Below are 25089 nucleotides of genomic sequence, written 5' to 3' on the forward strand. Positions count from 1 at the left end.
GGGGGGAAGTAGTGTTAAAAGCACAAAAACGTCCATAAAAACAGCAAAACACAAAACTGAAAATTTGTATGTATCTCTCCATGGAACCAATGAACCTCCATACCAAATTTGAAGATCCATTTATTGGGGGCGAAGTAGTGGTAAAAAATGCCCATAAAAACCGCAAAACTAAAAATTTGTATGTACCCACACATGGATCTAATGAACCTTCGTACTAATTTTGGTGAAGATCTATCCACACTCTGCGAAGTAGTTACATGGACATACAACAGACAGTAGTATTATATTTCTATAGATTCACATTTAACATTTCTTATATGTAAGATCTTGGTTTCAAACCTGCCTTTTCCCAGTAGAAACTAAATATTTTTTAACCATTTTATCATGAGTAGACAAGGTTTCGCAAAATCAGTTCCTACTTTATTGAAACCACGTACAGTGAAACTAATTAAGATTCTCTATTAGTTTCCACTTTAATATTCCTTGTTTCTTATTCAAGGCTACAATTTAACATATGCGCCAAAATCCAGCTTTAGATATTAATTGTTCTCTAGGTTCCAGCAGACAAACTTCGCCGCATCGTGCAGAAGTTCGTGTTAGTCACTGGTGGCTAGATATACGATTTTTGGGGAGAGGTCTTCCACCAGGTCATAAAACCTTTTGAAAAAATAACTTTCTTTATTAACTCTAAGGGTACCTTTGATTAAAAGGCCATCGAAAAAAGGTGTGGGGTTTCAACCGCTCAACACCCAACCCTGGATCCACCAGTGGTCACACCTCTATCAACTAAACAGGTATCGAAAATGATCCTGGATTGATTATGATTATATTTTTGCCTACTGGCCGAACATGGCTCATGGTTCGTGTCCCGTCACCACAAAAAAAACATTATGCTCTGTGCTTTGGGACCGTGGGCACGTTATAAGGATAATATTCAAATCCCACAATTCGGTCATAGAAGAGTAGCCCAAAATTTGGCGGTGGGTTCTGTTGACTAGTTGCCTTCCCTCCAGACACCATCAAGTAGTTTGGGTACCTGCTAAAAGTGCTCTGCCCTGTGAGACCGTGGATGCATTGTAAAGATGACGACCAAGTCCCCTATTCGATTAAAGTAGCCCAATAATTGGTAGTGAGTGCTTTTGAATAGCTACCTTTGCTCTAGTTTATAAATGGTTAGCGCAGATAGCTTTCGTACATAGCTGTGCGTGAATATCCGAACAAAGCAAAATCTGTAACACTTTTTAAAAGGTTGTGATTTTCAACCTTAATGGCGCACATCGGCTAAACCCCTAACGTTGAATTATTAATCACAAAGGCCTTGTCCACCTCATTGACCTGAAGAACGGGATTCGATGTTACTTTTATTTCATGCCACAACTTAAAGTGTGGAGCTTTCCAGCTTCACGCCAAAATTCCCTGTCCCATTCGCTAACTATCAAGTACTTAAGGTAAGTTGTGAAGATCGGATACTAATTGTTGTCATATTTTATTGCCTATACATTCAACAAGCCTGGTGCATGATCTACTCGACTGGGGTCTCCTCCACTAAAATTTGAATCAACTAACTATTTGAATGTTTTCAAGAGGGATATCTAACTTTGATGACTTCTAAGGAAGGATAAATGAGTTTGTTATCAGTTAGGTGGATGAAAGGCTTCTTTTATTTTTCTCTTTTACACAAGATAAAATTATTAGCTGGGGCTTATCCAAGCTCATCACTAACATATCAACCCTTAAAACAGAACTCGCAACCTTCTGTATCAACACAACCTACTTCTAGTATGAAAATAAATACTACCTTCAATTAGAAGATCTAATGTTAGGATCTAACCTATGATCACTAGCCTCTAAAGAGAACATCTGAAAGTTTAACAGTCTCAAAAAAGTCACTTCATGCCCTAAGATTTGACTCCGGTATGTTCATGATATATTTATAATATGGCTGCAAATTATGAAATTCATTAAGTACCTGAACAAATATCTCACAACACAATTCACAACGGAAATTGAAAACAAAATTTGCTTCTTTTCCTAGACGTGATGTTTATTAAGTCACATAACTCGTATACCACAGAAGTTTTCAGAAAACCCACAGATATGCTTAAATTCCTCGTCTATAGATGAAACTACCAAACAGTGTAAAGACAGCATCATGAAATGCCTAGTTTCCAGAATGAACAAGACTTGTAATACAGAAGATGCTTGTGTGTTTTGGAACAAAGCCACACTGGGCTATCTGTCGTATCCACTACAGGAAATTAAACCCCAGATTTTAGTATTATAAGTCCGTAAGCTTACTGCTTTCCCACCTGGGGGAATGCTTAGAAGGAAGAAAAATACATCACTACAGCCCTCCTTAACAATACACATCTGGAACACTGTCTAAAGAAGATAAACATCATAAATAATACACAGAAAGAAAACTGAAGACACACAGCCACATCCCTCTATGTCAGAGTTCTCTCTTGAAACATAGAGAATGAAAACACACAGCTACATTCCCCCATGTCAGAGTTCTCTCTTAAAACATACAGAATGAAAACACACAGCTACATTCACCCATGTCAGAGTTCTCTCTTAAAACATACAAAAGATATATAAAGAGTATAAAGTTAGAACAGTAATCAGAAGCCACAACACAATATGACCACAGTTAGTACAGAAAGGAAAACATCATTTACAACATCCCCTGGCAACGTGCATTCCATGACACGAGAAAAACAAATAGATCAACAAAAGTCAGAATTCAGGAGCATAACAGATGTACAAGACTCAGTAATACCACTCTATACATAATAGCCTCTCATGTCAGAAAAAAGAATATACAATAAATTAAAATCACAATAAAATAATTGGATATTAACCAGACACACAAGAACAATATAAAAGAAACCTTCTACATCTATCTAACTGATAAAACACTCAGTCAGCCTAACATAAAAGTTAGCAAAACCTGGATACCCCTTTTGAAAACAAACTGGTTAGTTGATTCAGGTTCTAATAAAAAATACCACAACTGAGTGGATAATACCCAAACTTTCCATCAAGAATACCCAGGAACAAAGCCCAGTCAATACCAATGCAAAAATAGTTCTTCTCAGGACATCCCTGAGATGGCAGCAGATTAGCAACAGACACAAAGGATAAAAAAATAGTAAGTGGGATCTAGCCATAAGAAAAGTAAATAGTTTGTTTTGGATATTTGTGTAAAGCTACTCAAGGCCTATCTGCTCTAGCTATCTCAAATTTTGAACTCATAGGCTGGAGGGAAAGCAGCTAGCAAACAGCATCTAACTCCAACTCTTGACTGATGGAATAGTAAGATTTGATTGTCCCCCTTAGGCTGTACCCTTGGTCCCAGAATGCATAGTGCAATTTTTGTTATAGTAATGGGACGTGAAAAAATTAACCCACAGCTCCACAATCTGACATACTAACCACAGGGACATTCGTGGCCTCTTATAAATAAATAATGGAAAGAATTAATTACTAATTAGGCTTAGGTGATCACATAAGCTCCAAAATATGACAATAATGCTAAATACAAGTTCATGCCCATCTTTTTAAGACGTCAGTGATCAATCCAACATAACAATTTACAGACATACAAAAAGAAAAGTCATTGCTTATACACCACTGATTTTAGAGAATGGGCTTAACATAACTACTTTTACATGTAAAATGTAATTTAACTAAATTCAGTTTACTCAAGTTACAGCTGAAAGTAGTAAAACAATGAATAAATATAGAAATAGTGTATAAATATCTGAAAATACAAAACGGCTAAAAAAGCATTATAAGAGAAAATGGTACATACATCCACTAAACTTTTGCTTTAAAACTTTAAACTGAAATTTGTTTAGTTGGGAATGAAAACACAGAAAATAATGTACTGTTCTAAGGCATTATACCCTGCTCCATATAAAGTCAAAATTTTATAAAATTACTAAAAGGGCACACTTTACATAAATAATTTTACACCAATATCTTATAACATTTTGTCAAAACAAAAATATTACATGATAAAAAAAAATGCACATTTCCAAAACAGTATTGGAAAATACAAGTTAAGAATATGATTCCAAGAAAAAATTATTTCCCATATTAAGATTTGAAAAACATTTGTCTGGCTCTTCTGTGTGTGTGTATATATATCAATTAAATTGATCATTATGTCCAAAAGAAATAAAAGAATGCGAGCATTTACACAATAGTATACCTTGATAACTACTTTGTAAGGTTAATGTAAGCAGTCAAAAATTAAGAAACCTGATACACAAGTTTATTCATCATTTTTGCTGTTATTTTACATGAATTGGTATGGAAAGTGGGTCATACATGTTTATAGATTACAATAAAAATTCTTAGGTTGAACTTACTGGATTTTCATCAAGTACCAGCCCTTCACATTTGTAGGATATTGTTATAAAGTAACTGAAACAGCATAGACAATAAAACTAATTTTAATCATGTTGCATTGAAAATATGGCTCATACTTTACTTTATATCTTATTCACTATAATCATTAATATTTGAAATTATGTATTTTACAAAATGTTAAACATTCTCTTATTACACAATACATTATGTGCAAGGGATTTGTTTGTTGTTTTCAGCAAAAAAGACACCTAATGTGTTATATGCACTCTGTTTACCAAAGGGAATTGAACCCTGGATTCTAGCACTAAGTCTGCAAGGTTACCACTGACCCACTGAGAAGTCACATCAAGAAAACAAAATAAAAAAGCAGAATAATACTCAATGAAACCCATCTATGCAAGACGTGTATCATTCAACCACCCATTCTTTCGAGACATACATTGTACACTCTCGGGGCAGAGATCATTCACTTTTTCTCAGTACACACATCAGACATGCAGTCACCACCACCCCTGTAAACATACACCATTCATTCTCAAGGCACAGCTTATCCACTCACTCTCAGGACATGCAACATTCAATCACCACCACTCACTCACACACACACACACACATCGTTCCTTCTCAGGGCACAGCTTATCCACTCACTCTCAGGACATGCAAAATTCAATCACTACCAATCTCTCTCACACACACACACACACATCATTCCTTCTCAGGGCACAGCTTATCCACTCACTCTCAGGACATGCAAAATTCAATCACTGCCACTCCCTCACACACACATCACTCCTTCTCAGGGCACAGCTTATCCACTCACTCTCAGGACATGCAAAATTCAATCACTCTCAGGATTCATATCAGTAAGTTGAATTTTCCTACATGAAGCTATAGATGCAACTTCTTGCTAGTTAATACTTACAGCCTCCATAAATTCTAGCCATTAAAGTTCTTTGCCATTAATAAGAATTTATTTTTTTGAATTTCTAGCATATAAAAGTTTTTTAAGTGAATTAAATTGTTTGGATCTGAAATTCTTTTTGTAGATGTCTACTTAATTTTCTCTATTTCTATAACTTTAATACATTAAAACAACAAAAATTAAATAATTTTCAAAATTAACAAATTTAACTACTTTTGCCTTTGAATAAATAACCACTAAATACAGAAAAAAAGCATTCTACATTGACAAGAAAATTCAAAAACATTTAATAAATGTGTTTATTAATCAAATTTAAAGGTTTACAAAGTTATTTAAAGTAAAAAAAAATCCTTCCAATTTTCATTTGGATAACTTATAAAAATGTTTAAAAACTAGCAAACCTTTCATAACTACTCAGCTAGTTCCATGCTACAATTAGTGCTCTATGACATTAGGTCCTGATAGATATTATTAAAGCCTTAAACTTTGAAACCTCACGTATGAAGAACCTAAAGTAACCTACATAACTTAAAAAAAAAAACTTTAAAATATTATACAGTCCTATAATACAACTGCATTAATTGCTCTAAAGATTATAGGAAATAGAACAATATAAAACTAAGGATTGTGACAAACTACAATCTAATTTTTATCACATGTATATGCCAAAATGACAAACTATGATCAAACATAATAAAAAACTACAGGAATGATAGTTAAACCATAAACATACAAACTTTTTTGTTACTTTTTATTCAACTAATGAAAATCTGTTTGGTTAATCTGTACTTTTCACAATGAGAAATAACATTAAGAGCAGCAAAAAATATGTATAACATGTAAGATTTAAATGTTTAATGTTTTTTATAGTTTATTTGTACTCTTGACCTACACATACTGAATGGTTTCTAATACTTCTGTACAAGAACAGATCCTGTTAACTTTATGTGAACAGGTATACAAGATTCTATGCTAAAATAAAACAAATTAAATATGTGTATCAAGTAGTACACACACATTTCTAGGAAAATGTTTTTTTTTTACTTACACACATGGTATCACACTTTTTAAACAACAGATAATTAGTGTCAGAGCATGAAGGAAACCACTAATTTGTATGTTTTTAGTAAGTTATTTATTATAAAAATACTCAGTTTTGCCTGTCCTGAAAATGTGTGCACACCTTACTATCTATATGCACGTGCTTGTATACATCATTTCAATGGATGTAAACAAAAGGCAGATATAAATATACTTTAGTAGACATTTTGTACAATATTACATATTAAAGGCTTATAAACAGTTTTTAAACAGCTCTAATGCTAGGTTGTACAATAACATTATAAGTTTATTTATTGATAGTATTAAGTATGGTAAAGTTTATCCCTAACTAAACTAAAGCAAAAAATGTATACAAGTTACAGTGTTAATTTATCTCTTTATCGAATATAGGCCATACTTAATAAAGGCTTAACTAGCAATAGGCCTAAGACCAGTGGACTTATAGATTTTGATGTCTGCAATTACAATTCTTTTGTGTTATTCTATAAATTCTGTATTTAAAGAAGTACTCTTGCAATAAACATACTACTTTGACTGCAAATGTTTTGCAGGTCTCTGCTAGTACTAGCATATTTCCTGATACAGTTCCAGTAGACTTTTATTCTATTATCTCTCTCATGTTACTTTCATTAATATCATGGGTTAAAATGTTTAATATATTTCTTTTTCATTATATATTTTTTGTTATGAAGCTTAATTTGCATTGTTAGCTCAGTGTATAGACTTAGAACTAACCCACATATCTAACAGCAAGATTAAACAAATGATGAATCAGTGAATTCTAATCCATGCAACTTTTTGTTTTATGACTTTGCATACTCCTAGTAAGATCAGTATGTTAAATTACTTATTTCATTACTGGGTTAATTATTAATTGTGATATAATTAGGCAACTTGCTTTGATCAAAAGTTAATCATAATGTGACACTTTCATTACTTATCAAAAACACAAAATATATTTTACTATATATTATGTGAAAACTATGAACAGATTAGGTTTCTTATTCTAAATAACACATTTAATTGAACAAAACCTTAATAAATACATAAGTGGCCTAAAATAAGTTGTTTTAATTCCTACATTTTCTGTTAATGATCACAAAGCTGAAGCTTTTAAAAAATGGTAGTGTATTTGCATTTAAGAAAGTAAGACATCTTTTATTTAAATATCATGATATGATGCTGGAGCAAGGTAAGAGTTTATTGCAATGTACTGTAGTCTGTTTTATCAAATAATTCAAACAATATTATCTGAATACTTAGAGTTTCCTGTCCTACAAAAAACATTGCTGAATTGAAATTTCAGGTTTAGATAAACAGAACTCTTGAAACCAAAATGTATAATTACATGTGAAATATCCCATCCCAAAGATATAACATTTAATGGGGCTTTAGCTCATTGTTTATGGCACACCCATTATTAAGGTATAAAAAAATCAAATTAAGAGATCAAATTTCTTAATCAGTTTTCACACATGCATGATTAACAAGATTCTATCAGCTTTAAACAAAAAATTGGCCTTTCCAATACAGTTGGTTACTAAACTGAATTCCTAGTCCTGTGGACATATGAATGGAAATGTTCTAATTCATGTAATTAGTATTTAAATAATAATTAGATTCTAACTGAGAACAGACTTAAAAAAGTACTTTAATGTTAATTTTTGGCCTAAGTTGCATGACTTTCTTGTCTATGTAGAATTGCATGTATATGCAAAAAAGTAATTAATATAAAATGTTCCTTAAGTACAAAACAAATAACATTACATGACACATATTGAATTAATAACCTAATGTATATCATTTCTTTCATTCATATATTTGATACATTCTAAGTTAACTTGCATAACAATAAAAAGCATGCTTTTTAAACTCCCACATACAATAATCTCTACTTTGTTAGTTGACTTAACATATAGTTTGATAACTTGATTATTCTTTCTCGTATTTATAAAAATCTCTCACTAGCTATAAGCATGCACCATTTATCATCACAGAAATACCAGTTACATTGATTTTAAAAGCTGATTAGCAATAAACTACTGATTGTATTTTTGGCTACTGATAAATATTCTAATGAAAATAAAAACTTCTCCAAATGAACACGCATACTACATTTCAAAAACTATGGCTTGCAATAAATTTAGAACTTTAGTTCTACAATTTGTCATTGATTAACCAATTATAAATGTTTTATTTGCCAAAAACATTAAAACAATATACATTTAATAAGAAAACATTCAATGGCATTATTTATAATTAATGCCATAATTCATTCATTTAATAAAAACACTTCAAGACTCATAATTGAAAAAAAAGAAAGAGAGAGAAAAATGTTATTTCTTAACTACATCAATCTTTTTTATCATAGTTCCAAATCAAATCACAATAGATAGCTACATTGCATGTAGTATAAGCATGTCAGGTATTTTGCTGGTATAACCCCCTCTCCCAATTTAAGCCTTACCTTTGGCTTCTATGAAATGTGTATCATACACAACTTTAGGCAAATACAAAGAGTATAAAACATAAGTATGCCTCTAAAGCTTAGGTTTCTCTAGCAAGGTTAACAGTTGCAACTTGTTCACGGACAACCCACGTCACCTGAGGCTCACGTTCGTCTTCCAAATTATTTTGTTCCATGTCAGAGGCACCATTACTACTGCTACTGGAGTCAAAAAAGCTTAGATCCTCATCACAGTACTGGTACTTGAGATTTTCAACTTGGCCAATTTTTAAGAATGATCGTAAGAGATCAGCAAGGCATTCTAATTCACTGAAAGAAAGTAAAAATATTTTTATAAAATCAATCAATTTTCTAAAACAAAAACAGATTTTGGATGTACAGTCTGCACTGTCCAAAATTATTGTGATTTTTGTTTATCCTAAAACCTTTGTATTCCAAACCTATATTGTAATGAATACAAGTACAAAAGAAACTAACGTAAAATTTTTGAGTTTTGTGAAAAAGAAAAAATAAATATATTCTATTCCATACAAAGAGAGAAAAGTATATAGTACATAAAAATCTGTTATTTCATATATTCCTCATTATCTACATAATTCTAAAACACAAATGAGAATATGCTTTGGCTTTTTAAAGAAAATTCTTTAGAGTACAACTAAGAAAATGTTTCTACAGAAATATTTAAGCAATGAACAAAAAAAAATCCAACCAGCCACATCAAGAATGAGATTAAGAACTGATAAATCCAGGAAGACAAAATAAGTAACATAAAACTTTTAAACACCTGTACACTATCTTAAATAATGTATGTGATAATATGACAATAGATAGAGCATACAACAGATGAGTATATATCAACAAAATTATTAATTCTCATTTCATTTGTATTTCAACACTTTCCAGACTGGAGGGTTGTTAATGACATCCCTCAAGTTTTTCCTTCCCACAGTGAAAATACTTAACCAGATTCCATGAAATGTAGAACAAATTCCTAAACAGTAAAAATAAATTCATATAATTTGATTTAATTTTACAATCATTTTTTTTCCTCATAAAATTTCACAAATTTTGTTGTAAATACTTTTGAAAAACATTAAAAATACTTCATTTCATCCCAGAATTTAAATGTTGATCAGAACATTTCATTCCATATATACAATCAGGTTCAACTTGACTGATATTCATCAATATATTTCTTTTGATTAATTATTTTTCTGATTGCAATAGCAACCACTTTCAGCTATAAGTTGTAAAACACCACAAAAGCTGATAAAGATTTACTGGTGGCCTAAAACATGACCTTTAAAAATGGTGTCAGGCTAGACTGGGTAAAATAATTTTGATAATAATATTCTTGATTAAAATCAACTTATATCATATAAATATATTTTTTTATCAATAAATTATAAGTTCCTTTTTTTATGTGGATTGTTTGAGAACTATAAACTTAATAATAATATTCAACAAGTAAAGGACATATATCAGAATATTTTTCTGTCACTCACTGTACTTTTTAAGCCTATCTAGGCTTACCTATCTGATGTTACAAAATAAATGTTCTATAGCTTTCAAACAAATATAATTAAAAAACATTTTCAGTAACATCTAAAGAAGCTATAAAAAATGCCCAGAAATGTGGTTTGTTCCTAAATTTCTGGTATTTAAACTTTGCCTGTAACTGTTGTCAAAGCTGAACTTCATTAGTAACTGTGCTATGAGATCATAAAAAGGTGTAGAAGAAAGGCTGTACTAATAAAATCAGTGAAAGAGAAGGAAAATAAACTGAGAAACAAAATATGAACAATTATGTTCTAAAAGAATAATAATTTCTTAGTAAATAGAAAAATTATAAAAAAATCTATAAGTATGTTATTTATAGGAGACCCCTTTCAAAGCTGCACAGAAACGTAAGTTTGAAATTTAATTTTTCTTTGCAAATTACACAATGACAAAATAATCAATTTCAAAACATTTGAGTTAAAATTGTTGGAATAAAGCTAAAATTTAACATGTAGATATGCATTAAACATCTGAAAAATGCTCTCCAGTCCATTCCAATTCCTTTAAATCCTTCTACAATTTTAGAAATTAGTTAATTACACTTCAACAATACAGATATTTAATGATCACAGTTGTCAACAATTCAATGAAACCTACCCAATAAAAATGAATTTTAAAAGCCTTCCAATATTGGACAAAAAAGACACAAGCACAAACTCTGCAACAAATAACACAATGACCTATGTAAGCAATCTTGACACAAACTGGCTACTCTTGTGTGTTCATGGAGATTATACACAAGCTGTGAAGCACTGTTTTCCATTAAAACCAATTTCAATTCTCAGTTGTACATCAAGCCCTTGTTTTCATCTCACTATATGTATTTCAAATATTAGGTATTACATAAAAATATATGTTTAGTTCAATTAATAATTCAAGATTTTAACACAGTTATGAGCACAATGAGGACACACCATCCAGCTCAACAAAACCATGCCTGATTGCAGGTACTATTACAAAAGAACCATTTTTCACTTTATAATTTTAGCAGTTAGTGTACCTGTTTAAAATACAATATGCTAGCTTACTTGTTACTACACCTAAAGATTATACCTAATAAAACATCAGGAAATAAGGTAATGTATTTATACATTAACAATTTCCAACACAGAAAATGTATTTCCAACAGATACTTACCTCCCATGCATATTAACTTTCCTTGATTATGTATTGCCCCTATATGCACAATTTTTTGCTTGCCACTAGCCTTGAGGTTCCCACCTAAACTCATGTTTTCATGTAGTATTGGCACACTGTGCCATGCAAACAAGTGTGTGACAACCCTCTACCAATAGTAGTATAACACCCTCCTAGCACAGCTGACTCCCTCTATACTGATTGTTCAATCATCACTTCGAAATTAGGCAAGAAAAGATACATCAGAAGTGCGGAGGATGGGTTGAAAGTGTGAGCAGAGGTATCTATCAGAAATACATTTACATCTGCTTGCATATTAGCTAGAATCCCACACTGAAGTAGTGGAAGAACTGGTGCAAAAGTTAACTATATAAGCTCCCTTCAGAAAGTACCCGAAGAGAACCCATGGAGTGTAATACTCAATTACATGAAAGTATAGGGGGCACACCCATTCTGTACCAGAGTATACTCTTCATCCATAGTGAAAATATGTGTCAAATTGGACAGAAAAGAAGCAAGTCCAAAAACACAGTATGTAAAATGAACAAACTATAAGATATAGAGTGGCTAGAGCATACCAGATCACACATGGCAGATCAACTCCATTCCAGAACCAGGCAGCATTGGTTCTTTTTCATTCATCCTGTGGTAGGAAGAGGATCCCAACCATCTTCACCTCCATATCAAGAAAAAAAAAAGAGAAAAAAAGAACTTCTGTTCTGCCATTCTAGGTAGTGCACGTGTGCTGACCCTTCACACATCTAACACCAGACACCCAAAAACCCAGCATCTAGGCAACAAACAATAGGATGGGGGGAATCAAACATGGTGGGTCAATTTCAGTCCAAAACCAGGCAGTGTTTGGAATTTTTCATCTGGCTTGTCATAGAAGGAGGGTCCTGACCAACCACATGAGTGAGAACTTATGCTGGCTGGTCCAGTGCTGATCCAACACCAGGTCATCCAGGCAGCAGTAGAATGGAGGAAAGCCAGCTAGAAGATGAACTGTATTTGATGGATCATCTCCAGGTGGTATCAGGAACTTATTTTCTGTTCTGTGGTATGAAGAAGGTTCACACCATCAACACCAACTCTCTACTGAGTTGAATTGGTCACACTCTGGAGGATGCCTCTTGGTCCAGCAACTAGGAACTAGTGAGAGGCAAAGACTCTCATACTCAACTAGAAGACAGGGGTTTAAAAGTGCATTGGGTAGCTTAGAGGAACACAACAGGTTAAAACTGCGCAGTGGGTGACTATGAAATCCAATAATTAAAAGCAGGCTAGTCTAGATTTATTCAACTAGGATGGGAGGGATAGTCAGCTATCCCAACACTGCCCTACTCATGATAGTCCTTGAGTAAGTATGGTCAGAATTGGGCCTTGTTTAATGAATAATATACCATGAAGAAACCTATAGTGGTCTTGTGAAACATCTAATCTCATCAGTGAGCATTTCAGGCTTGAATGGCTGCACGGTGCAGATTTAAACTTAAGTATACCCTTGCCAGCACTGCATGCCACTCAGTGGAATCCTGACATGTAAAATAGAGCACTTGTAACAGTAAGAGAGAAAGAAAAAGAACTTACTCAGTCAGAGCTGGTCAGGTGTATATCGAGGTGAATCTAAATTCAATGAAGCATAGGTCAGAAAGGTGAGGGTAATAGGAGAAATATCTTGGGGAGATGAGGAAGTCCAAAGAATAAAAAACAGGTGCGTGAAATTCAAAAAGAGCAGTGCAGATCAATCAAAATCGAATCACACAGATTCAGAGTGAAAAATCCAGATCAGAATTATAATAAAAATGAGAAATGGAAGGAAGGGAAATATGAGTGAATGCACTGTCTTTTTCACTAATGACAGACATTTGAAGGAGAAAAGCACAAGCAGGAAAAGGAAAAATAAAAGAGCATTGGAATAAAATACGGGAAACAGCAATGGCATACAAGTCTCCCATGGACAAAGAAAGAAAATAGAAAAAAAGGTTGGACCAGTCCCAACTGAACACATCCACAACTGGTGTTGATGAAAGGGGAAAAGAGGACCAGAAAAGAGTAAGTGTTGCAGTGAGATGAGTGGCAAAAACATCTGGAAAGGGAGTGCCCAGAGGAGAGCATAGCCACCTGTACAACAGAGGATCAAGGAACCACTTCATAGGCAGTACCTTGACAGGCCTCAAGAGACAATTCACAAGATTCAGGGCACAAGATAACAAGATTGTAAGATGTACGTGCCATATGCTGTGGCATCACTGATCCAAATTCACATGAGATTCAAGACATGCCCCTGGAAACAGATGGAGACCCAGATAAGAGGAACACCTTTTATGCTAATGATTTAATTAAGTATTTAAGCAAGGATCCAGTGATTGTGCATATTCCATGGTAGACATCAAAAATGAACACAACCCAAAAGGTTCAAGCTGGACTGCCCTGAAGTCTACAAACAGTGAGAGGATGGATGGAAACAGAGGAACAAGAAGTGGTGACAAAGAGGGAAGATGAAACAAGAGGGCACGAGACAGAAAGAGGCAAAGAAGAGATGGTAAACCAATGAGGATAAGGAATAATATTGGCATGCATGCTCAAAATATGAATCCAGAAAAACAAGTACTCCAATAAAACCACACAGGAGCCAGATGAAAACATACGAGAGAAAGGAAAGGCAAAAAACCTTACTAACAAGAGCATCACACTAAAAAAAAACTCTAGCAACAGATAAACCAAACATGAAGTGACAAGGACGAGTAAGATAAATATGCCACTGTAGAAAAGATAAGTGAAGAAGCAACTGCCAAAAATCCCTCAAAGAAATGGTGGATTACCACAGAAAGAAGATGAATGGAGGAAAAACAATGGAAAAAGGTACTGAGTGTAAGACGAAGAAGATGGGAAAGCTTAAGAAAGATGAACAAAAGATATAGGATCTGGCTCCCAAGTCTTAGTAAAGAAAAGACTCCAGAGTGTAGGAATTTGTAAAAGGCAATACTTTGCCTAGTCCTCTGAGGTAACAAAGGAAGGAGGACAAGGCATGCATGTACCAAAGTAAAAGTAATTGAATATGTATTTGAATAGGAAGTAAACAATATAAAAGGAAGAAGCAGAGAAGAAATGACAAAGAGAAGAAAAGAAACATACCTGAAAAACACAATCCAGAATTATGAAAAAAACTTAGATAGACTCAAGACAGCATTGGTATAAGATTAGGCAAAGGAAGTGATGGGAAAAACTGGCAAAATTCCTTCTGTCACGAATGATAAACATAAGCAGAGGTATATCAGTTACAAAATAAAACCCAGGCTGCATGAAAGACTTTACCATCTGCCACACAAAGTGCATCATTTCTCCCAGCAGACAAAGAAACCCAACACCAATGTAGTTGTTAGAATAGCATGAACAATGTCCCATTGTCTAACACCAGACAAAGTAGTAGTTACTGACACCTATGAAATAATAATATGGAAATAAAAGGCCACAAAATTTGCAGGTGTAGAAAATTTTGTAAAGCAAAAATCCAACAATAGAGGCTTCCACAAAATAGTTAATGTTTGTGTAGATACTTTCAAAAAAAAAAAAAAACATCACTACACACGTGTCAAATGATTATTGAACAATCAGAATAGAGAAAGTCAACTGCACTGGGAGGGTGTGTCACACTCCTATTGGTGGAAGAGGGTTGTTATATACTCATTTGCATGTTACAGCACAGCAATACCACTTGGAGACATGTGAATTTAAGAGGGAACCTCAATGCTAATGGTGAGCAAAAAAACTGCACATATAGAGGGCAGCATAAAATTGAGGATAGCTAATGTGTGTGTAGAGGTAAGGTATCGTATTGGAACTAACACTTTAGAAAACATCTTTATCATGAATTCATACCACCTGACAGAACTTGTAGTCTATGATGCTGTGAACTCTTGTAAATGCACTTGTGAGGTTTAGCATTCAAATAGGATATTTTATTTTTTGGAGTTTTAATAGTTGTCATTTCCAGCTACAGCTTCCACCCTCCAGTCTGCTTTGTATAAATTTTGAAAACTGTTATTAAAACTTCTGAACTCACCTCATAGTCCCTGTTGTGGGAGTATCAGTAAGGGGTAGTGTTATCCCCGATTTTAAAACCAGCTCAATGTGAGAAGAGTTAGCTGGTCCCTGGCCTATGCGTACATCCAGCAAGTCTTCAATGCTCAGCACAGTTCTTGGAGGGTTTACAAATGGCCACAGCAGTTTGTGAAATATGCTGCTCTTCTGAAGAACCACACTTCCCTTGGTTTTGTCAAAATCACATTTCTAAATTTAACATGAATGTTTTTACACAGAGGCTACATGACTGGCTAAACAATTTATAAAAGTGAAGTCAAAAACTAACAACCCTAATGTGAGTAAAACTATATATGTTTAGGTCCTCAGCTGAAATTCCACAATTAGAAATTCAAACTTTAACATAGACTACACAAAGGTACGTAAGCACTGTACATACAAGTTAAAAAACAGAAAAGCACTTTTCTTCAGACTATTATAGCACCTTATTGAAAAAATGCTTATAATTCACAAGCTATATTTTTTATTTATTTCATTCTGTGCTTTGAACATTACATATAAATTACTGTTCTACACAAAAAGTAGAACACATCCAAAAATAAATTACCTCCCAAGCTTCTAAGAATGACAGTCCTATAACCAAACAGCCAATTACATATCCAATCTTCAAAAGAAAATGATCTGAAACAGAGGGAAACAACATGATTCTCAGCAATTAAACTAAACTTGTATAATTTTCTGAAATTAACACTTCTAATAAAATATATATATATATATATAATTGTAATATTAGCAATAAAGAATACAAGTAACAATATTTACAATATTGAAATTATTATAAATTAATATAATATTGTTTTGTCAATGCCATTTGAAGTAATGAAGTATTATTAACAACAGTGATATTTAGTGTATTGGTATCATTGTGAGTTAAATTATAAAACAATGCTTACCTACTTGAAAACTGTAAATAAGAAAACACTAAAAAATGAAACAGCATAAAATATTAGATGTTCCAGTGAGAAATGAGGTTTTATTTGTTTTGTCAAATTTTATACAAAGCTACTCAAAAGCCATCTATGATAGCCATCCCTAATTTAGAAATGGTAGACTAGAGGGAAAGCAGTTAGATAACACTACCCACCATCGACTCTTGGGCTACTCTTATCAACAAATAATGGGATTGACCAAACTATAATGTTTTTTGCTCAATATTAAACATCAAAATCTGTGCACAAATATCTTAAAGCTCATTAAGTTTAAGGAAAACTAATATATATATATATGTATGTGTTTTTGTGTATTTCTGTAAGCATACAGTAAATATATTTTTACTGAAAACAATAATTCATGTAGAGCAACCAGAAAAATTTAACTGCAAAAAGAAAGAACACCATTGTAAATATGCAAGTAAAAGGACAAAAATAAGTGTATTTTATGGTTATTATTTAATTCTTTTTAAAAAAGTTTTTTATCCATTGAGAAAATATTAAAAACCATGTAATTGTGAAAAGTTCTTTCAACACAACACAAAACACTGTTAAAAAGTTCATGATATATATTAGATTAATTAAACTGAGTACACTATATTACACTAATCATTTGGATGTTTTATTAGCTTTTAATAATTACAGTAGTAAAATGACAACAATAACAGCATTTGACCTAATTTTTAGACTAGCTATGTTATGTAAAAATTACAAAAAGTTACTAACCTGAACCATAATATCCAGCACCTATTCCTAATGATAATATTCCTGGAGAAAGAAAGGTCATAGATTATTTTTCCTGGCTTATCTGAAAGACCATCTAGGTAACTATGGCTGCATTTTTTTTTTTTTTTATTGCACCACTATTTCTTTAAATAAAACAAAACTTATGATTATTTTAATGTAGTTATATGTTACTAAACTTATTGGATATTAGATTAAAACAAAGAATGATCATAAATGTTAGCTAAGAAGGATAATGTATTTATCTTAAGAGCTGAAACTATTGTTTCTAATATCTGGTAACTGCAAATAATTTAATACATTAGTAAATTATCTAAATCTGCAATTAGTTATGTGTACCAGGGGGAGTGTACTGGTAAGTAATAGTATAAATATTAGTTGTTAGATTAATCTATAGAGTGAAATGGTTTGATTTTAGTTTAAAAAAATATTGGGTGTGTAGATTGGAAGCAGAGAATAAAGACAGACTAGTCAACTTCAACATGGTTAGAAGTAACTCAGGGATGGGATTTATTGGGTGCAACAAATGCAAGAAATGGGTTACGTTTGATAATTGTGGGCTTGATTGTGACTTTAAAGAATTTCAGAATGACACATTACTATGCAACACTGTTTACTTGAGGATAAGTTGGAGATAGCTTTGGGAAAGACTTGCTATTAGAAGGAGAAAATAGCAGGTGGTAAGACAGGAATTGTACATTGTTACCATAAGAGTTGCTGTGTGAGAGGATGCGAATGTAAGTACAAGGACACACAGTAATTAAAAGATAAGGCTACAGAAAAACATTTGGTTGACATTCAAGTACTACTCTAATTACAGGTATGGAATTTTTGAAAGAAAATTCTTGTCATAGTGATAAAATGATAGATGAATCTACTTGTCTTTCATAAAAATCTACTTGCCCCCTCCTTATCCCACAAAACACACACACACACAAAAGTAAAATATATGTTTTATGATTTTTTTTATTTAACAGTGAACACGATTAATATTATGCCAGTGACATATCAGTTTTGTCATGAATGGTGTCAGATTTTGTCTGAGCTTTACATATATATATATATATTCATTCACAAGCGTTATGGCTTTTATCATTTAGTCACTAGAATTGTACAGTGCAGCATGAAGAATATCACATGCATGAACTGATAAAGAAATCATGGTTTACGTTAATGGTGCCATGAACAAAAACATTTTTGAACCTTTTAGTAAATTTCATTATGTTATATATATTCTTCCCAGAACTAGCAAATGTGTTGGTCCAATCCTAGCTGAAAACATCGATAGCCAGAGCAAGAAGACGAGGGACCAGAGACCAAAACTAAGGAAATTTGTCGTTAAGGGACATAGCAAAAGCTTCACTGTGAGATGTAACCCACTGGAAAAGAAAAGGATTGAGAGACCAATATGGCAGATAGATTTTGTCTGGATGGGAATTCAATCAACGACAAGGGTAAAAGCACCCAGAACATTACATGCAATGATATGTATACTGAGTGTGTGGGCCCAAAAGGAAGATCTAACATATGAAGACAGAAGGATCGAGAAGGTGTGCCACCCTGGTGATTGAGATAAACAACTACTGGAGAAAAGGACGAATGGATCATTACCAGACAATTCCTGGCCACATGGTGAAAATGAACCAAAACACGACTTACAAAAAGAAGTGACAGGACATTGATATGATAAGACCTCTTGGCCACAGAGCAAAACCCGAAGCTTCCTGATGATTGAAAATGACCCCAACTTCAAAGGGATGCATCCATAAAATGTGTAAATCTGGATGAGGAGGAGGAAGTGTGACACCTGCCAACATGTGAGTCATGTCTAACCACCAATGCAGACTATCATCAAAGTTAGGATGAGATTCCCTTGCGAGATTCCACTGGTTGTGAAGAGCTCACATATGAGACTGACTTAAGTGGATAAGTGATGCAATGGAAAATTACATCCCCAAAAGCAATAGAACCTCGCAAGCCATAACAGAACTGAAAGCCCCATCTAACAAAGTCAAGGAGGAGAAGGGTGTGCCTGACTGAGATGAGTTTGGAAAAAGAAAAACACTCAAATGGACAAGATATTGGATAGATCATAGTAAGTACTTCTCCAACTTGATGAACCAGACCCCTATAGCCAGCTCTATGAGCAGCTGATGAGGGTACAGACAGACTCCTGTTCAGAATGAGCTAACAGTAGACAGTCATCTAAAGAAAGTGGAACGTGCAACCTGAGAGTATGTAAGTGATGAACGAATGCTCTGAACACCCAACAAAACATACACGGCTGAAGCAAGTCCGAAGGGCAATGCAAGAAACAGATAAGCCATCCCATGGAGAACAAACCAAAGAGAGAGTCGCAAATGATGAGATATCAGGATATGCAAATAAACTTTTGGGATGTTCATCTTGGTCAACAATAAATCTGGAGAAAAAGCTCATCTAATGGTGAGAAATGACTCCAAGGTAAATTGGGGCAGAGTGATAAATAGTTTGAAGCAGGACAAACCTCTTACAGGCAACTAGTCTCCGATTTTTCATGAGGACAACAAACACCCTGGAATAAAAGCCTGGAGAAAAAGGATGAACAGGTGCAATGGCCTATTGAAACAGAAGATCTTGTACCACCTCAGACAGATGCTGTCTGGTGGCAGTATACCGAGTCATGGGGAAAGAAAAGAGTACCTGTGACAAAGAAGGAGTATAAAGAAATAGTAGGACAAGTCCCTCTGATAAAACCCAAAGAACCCATGGATCTGTAGTGAAAGATCCCCAAAAGGTAACATAATCATATGGTCAAGCTCATACCAGACCGGAACACACTAGTTAGTCCCCGGTACTGTTGGCATCATGCTCATTTACGTTGAATAAAATGATAAAATGAGAAACCAATGGAAGGAGAAACAGGGAAGGGTACATAAGGACTAGGACAGGAAACAGGAATAGGGCCTTGTCGTGGCTCCGACTGCAACAAATGTGCAACAAAGAGGAAAAGGTAGTGTGTTGATGCACAGACTACACATCTGATTCCAAACTCTCAGATATATGACAAAAAACATACTGCCAAAGAAAAGGGCCATACATAAGTCCCTAAAAGAAAGAGGTGGCAAAAGAACTCAGGACAAGGTCGCATTGCGACCCAGAAGGTTCCAACAACAGAGAAACCACATGTGTAAAGCAAGAACCAAAGACAATATACAAGCCAATGTGGAGGTAATAAGGAATCATAGAAGAAGGGTGCAAGAGGGGTAGTGAAAGACAGGGCAAAATCCAGGTGGTGTAAAAAGGCTATCAAATCTTCATTGGTCCAAACATGTTCAGCTTGTTCAGGAACATTATTGGGGTGAGTTTAAGAGAAGGAGGTTGACCCATTGAATGGTCACTCTCATGGTGGATAATAGCAGAGAAATCTTATGACGGGTCTTCCCCACCTGCAGCCTATGAGATAGTGTTAAAAGGATGACAACCAAAGTGGGAACATGAACATCAGAATTCATTGAAGAAATACATAATTCAAGATGGGGAAATTAAGTTAAAGTAAAAGATTTCTTCAATGTAAAAAGAAATAATAATGAAGAAATCCCACTTCAGAAGTTAAACTATTAAAATCATGAAAGCGATACACATGGAGAGCCCCAAAAGAAAAAATGTCTGAACAAGAGTACTGTCAAACGAGAAGTGATAGTTCGGTATAATTGAATAGAGGGAGTCACATGTATCATGAGTGTGTCACATTCTTATTGGTGGGGAGTTGACACATGATGATTTGCATGAGAGAAGCATTGAAATCAGTCAATTCCAATGGAGGAGAGATAAAAGGCTTGTGCCATGCATAAAAAATTTGTTTTTGCATATAGAGGGCAGCACTGAATGAGAATAGCTATTTATGTGAGAAGAGGTAATGTACCATATCGAAAACAAAGAAACAAATATAACACCCCCATGGCTGAAAGGTCAAGCATTAGGTGTTGATGGGAATAGAACCTATGACTCTCAAGTCACAAGGCAATCACCCTAATCACTGAACCATGCTAGCCCAAAGCTGAACAAACTTGAATTAATAGAAAATATAATAATTAAAATGCATAATGCAGTGTTTCTGTTTTGACAGCCCCATTTCTGCAAATGTAATAATGACAGTCTAGAAATTTGATGAGTACAAAAGTTGACATTTACTTTTGCAATATTAAGTATTCACTAAATCATTCAGTGAATATGAATACTGTACCGTTAAATTTGAATACTTTAATTTTCCCTATCCAAGTATTCAAATACAAGTAAAAATACTCTCAAAGCTATATTTAAATGCATTAAAATATGAATACCATATACAAATATCCCATATCTAACATCAGTTGAGTTAATCATCCAGCTCTAATTCCTCCTTAACATCAATTTCAATGCAAGTACTATTAATCATATTGTGGTGCTAAAATTTGTTAGAATATAATACAATATTAGCAACAAATACAACATTATTTCATGCTGTTAGTAATTTAATTTCTAACAATTATCCTAACACATCAGTGGTTCTTAACCTTTTTAAATCCACAGAATTCTTCTCGGACACACACACTCACATAATGAGAAGCATGCTCTCTCAAATAATAAAAGTTTACATGACTCAAGCACTTATTTGTACCGATTCTTGTCCACTAATTTAAAAAAAATGCAATGACTTGTTATTTTGTGTCATTATGAAACCTGCTATAATAATCAAGAAATATGATGTAAATTGATTGCAATTATGTGACTAATATTATTGTGTTAATAAATGCTCCTTTCCTAGAGTATAATCTTTGCGCTACCCATAATCAAGACATTGTTCATTTAAATTATTTTCACTAGTCTTTGAAGTTCATTCAATTTACTGACATTGTTCTTGTAGTATTCATTAATATAAAACAGTTCACTTGTCTCAACATTTTTCCTAACATACTGTCCACTTCTTTCACTAACTTAAACCAGTTCACCTTTCTTGATCACTCTTAATTTTTAAGTAGTTTACAGTTTATGTTAGTGACAGTTAACACTGCGAAAGAACATTATTAAACTGGAAAAAAACTTGCATGTTCTTCACTGGTAACTTATGTCATCAATGTGTACAAGTACAATTTCCTTTAGCTGCAAATTTAACATCACATAATACTAGTTACTTAACACTAAATGATGAATATGGCATAATATTTTCACAGGGAACAACCAACAACACATATGACATCATGCTCCATAGATCCAAGAATCAGTACTGGAACAACACACACAACTAAAACAAACTTCTATTTAGTTTCAAGAACCTTCTTTCTGTATGCACATCCTAGACAATACACCAAACTGATCTTTTCATTCAAACAAATACAATTACACAGATGCTTCAATATTTTAAACTAAAGTGGGGAGTGAGTTTGGGAAATTGGGAATAAACAAACTGATAGAATAGCTAGGACAACACAGATTTTAGCACAAAGCATAACAAGTTAAATAATAAAGATAAGTCTGTCATAATTGAGAATAAGGATAGTAGGATCAAGACTAAACTTAGTTACTATTATTCTAATGTTAAGAATATTAAGAATAAAACAGAAGAATTCAAGGCTCTAGTTAAAATGTAATACTATAATATAATAGGATTTACTAAGTAATTATAACATGAATTATTTTGATATTCCAGGTAATAAGTTCTTTAATAGTGATAGACTTTTTAAGTTGAGGGCGTGAAGTGGCTATTTTTTTAAATGATGGACTGAAGACAAAAAATGATAGTCGGGGATTTGTGGTTTCAAATGTACAAAGTTTTCAATTGGCAGTTATTATAGGCCACCTGATCAGATAAAAACGGGTTCATGAGAAATTGTATATTGAGATCAGGGTTGCTACCAACATATCACTGATATCATTATGGGATAATTTAATTTTATACATTAATTGGGATTGTATGGAATCAAATACCAAAGTAGAAATTTTTTGAAGTAGTTAAGGTATGGTTTTCAATACCAACTAATCAGAACCACAGAGAGGATACCAGTTTATATTTATTGTCAACCACGAGTGAGAATACAATTGCAAAAATTGAAGTTGGGAATGTTTGGGGAAAATTATCATTGCATAACTAGGTTTAATATTTTTCCTACATGTTCAGATAAGAAGAATTTAAATTTTAGTTCCTTATTGTCAGAAAGCCAATTTTGAGGTTAAAAGTGAATATGTATTATCAATTAATTGGGACATACTTCATCTTATGACTTCTACAGGAGCTGCACACAACATACAAAACAGTTTGACCTTTCTTTTCTCAAGACAAAATAAAAGATCTTAACCTATTTCTGGAAGATAATTCTTCCATTCCTTCAATAATCCTAATAACTCTCTTCTGAACCCTTTCTAGCAAGTCAATACTTTTTCTTTGATAAAGAGACCAACTGTACATACTATTCTTAGTTAGGCCTAATAACTAAACAAATGATTTGTATAGAGAGGGAATCACCTCTTTTGACTTGTAATAAATATGCCTAAAAACTCATCCCAAAACAGACTAGTGTGAACCACTGCTTACAATAAAAAAAATCCCATTCATCACCACTTTTTTGCTTTCTACTATTAAACCAATTTCTATTAAATTCATAAGAATATAGCAAAGACTAAGTCACAAAAAGTCATTTCATATGTCAAAATCACTCAACAAAGTAACAAGCCAACCTAAGTAAAATCCTTCACACCCATAAAATTAATTGATACTTAATATAATATAATATTAGCCCTTAAAAGTTTTGAACATTTGAACCGTGTCCTTGATTGTCCTATTTAGTAAAAGTTCTACACGAGTCTTAGTTTTATGCTCCAGATAGATAAAACAAGTTCAAATCTTCGGGTCTGTTTTCACAGTAAAACAGCTGAGATTGGATTTTTAATAAATTTTGGCAGAGTTTCATGTTTTTACACTTCAAAACTTCAATTAAAAAATACAAATTTGTATAAAATTATAATTATTTAGCAGCCGGACACTTTAGATAAGGGATAAGGCACTGGAAATTACGGTGGTTAACTCTTTAACTTTTTTAAGTTTTAACTTTAAGTTTAAGCCTAACTATAAAGTATAAGTTTTCTTACCGTTGTAAGAATGATACAAAATTAAAACCTTCTCATTTAAAACATGGCTGAAGACAATTACAAAATTAGAACCTTCTCATTTAAAACATGGGTGAAAACAATTACGTTTTGAGTTCAATTTCATTTATTAAAGTTTAAAAATAAAATTTTATATAAATGCACATACCGGTAGAATATGCACTTACCAACAAGAATACTCCACGACCGAATTCCTGGTACTTTGGATAAATATATTCTATCATGCGTCTTAAATTTCACATTTAAACGAGTCATTACAATTCAAGTGAAGTAATTTCCTGGAAAAACTAATATATATTAACAATTTTTATGTGTGTAAACAGCATGCTACGAAAAACCATCGCAACTAGCCAAATCACTTAAGTTATAAACCGTTCCTGACAAGTTAACACATGCTTACTGTTTACTTGCGTGCGAGATTTCAATATATTATTTCACAGTGTAGACGGCAGCACAGTGACTGTATTTCTATATTAAAATATGTACTTATAAAAATTGTTTGTTAGTAAACACAAAGCTGTACTTTGGAATATCTGTGCTGTGCCCACAGCAGGTATTGAAACTTGATTTTTAGCATTATAAGCCCTTTGATTTATCGCAGAGGGGAGGGCAAAAATTATATTAAGCATTTTTATAGCTATAATGATATTTATTTTATTTTA

General features: G+C 33.2%; 1 protein-coding gene across 3 annotated transcripts; it reads right to left on the reverse strand.

Moving 5' to 3' along the window:
* Positions 1-4206: 4206 nt before the first annotated feature.
* Positions 4207-24834, reverse strand: LOC106478248 (uncharacterized protein C17orf62-like). Of its 3 annotated transcripts, XR_002609858.1 has the most exons (6): positions 24595-24834; positions 17288-17329; positions 16180-16253; positions 15595-15821; positions 8832-9140; positions 4207-4434 (listed from the first exon to the last, which is right to left on the reverse strand). XR_002609858.1 is itself a non-coding variant. In XM_013938776.2 (5 exons), the coding sequence occupies exons 1-5, from the start codon at positions 24680-24682 to the stop codon at positions 8912-8914; spliced, it is 660 nt and encodes a 219-aa protein (XP_013794230.1). In that variant the 5' UTR covers positions 24683-24834; the 3' UTR covers positions 6694-8911. The 3 variants fall into 3 exon arrangements, 2 of the variants coding, with proteins under 2 accessions (XP_013794230.1, XP_022237507.1); XM_013938776.2 differs by lacking the exon at positions 4207-4434 and having other exon boundaries at positions 6694-9140; XM_022381799.1 differs by lacking the exon at positions 4207-4434 and having other exon boundaries at positions 6694-9140; positions 24576-24828.
* Positions 24835-25089: the final 255 nt, after the last annotated feature.

Source organism: Limulus polyphemus, unplaced genomic scaffold, assembly GCF_000517525.1.
Source record: "Limulus polyphemus unplaced genomic scaffold, Limulus_polyphemus-2.1.2 Scaffold193, whole genome shotgun sequence".
NCBI classification, from domain to species: domain Eukaryota; kingdom Metazoa; phylum Arthropoda; class Merostomata; order Xiphosura; family Limulidae; genus Limulus; species Limulus polyphemus.

Excerpts from the sequence above, each read along its gene's own strand:
- LOC106478248 (XM_013938776.2), bottom strand. The coding sequence starts at position 24,682 with ATGACTCGTTTAAATGTGAAATTTAAGACGCATGATAGAATATATTTA. Across the intron at positions 16,254-17,287 it reads TGCTGGATATTATGGTTCAG|ATCATTTTCTTTTGAAGATT; the intron begins GTTAGTAACTTT and ends CCTCTGTTTCAG. Across the intron at positions 15,822-16,179 it reads CATTCTTAGAAGCTTGGGAG|AAATGTGATTTTGACAAAAC; the intron begins GTAATTTATTTT and ends TGTTAAATTTAG.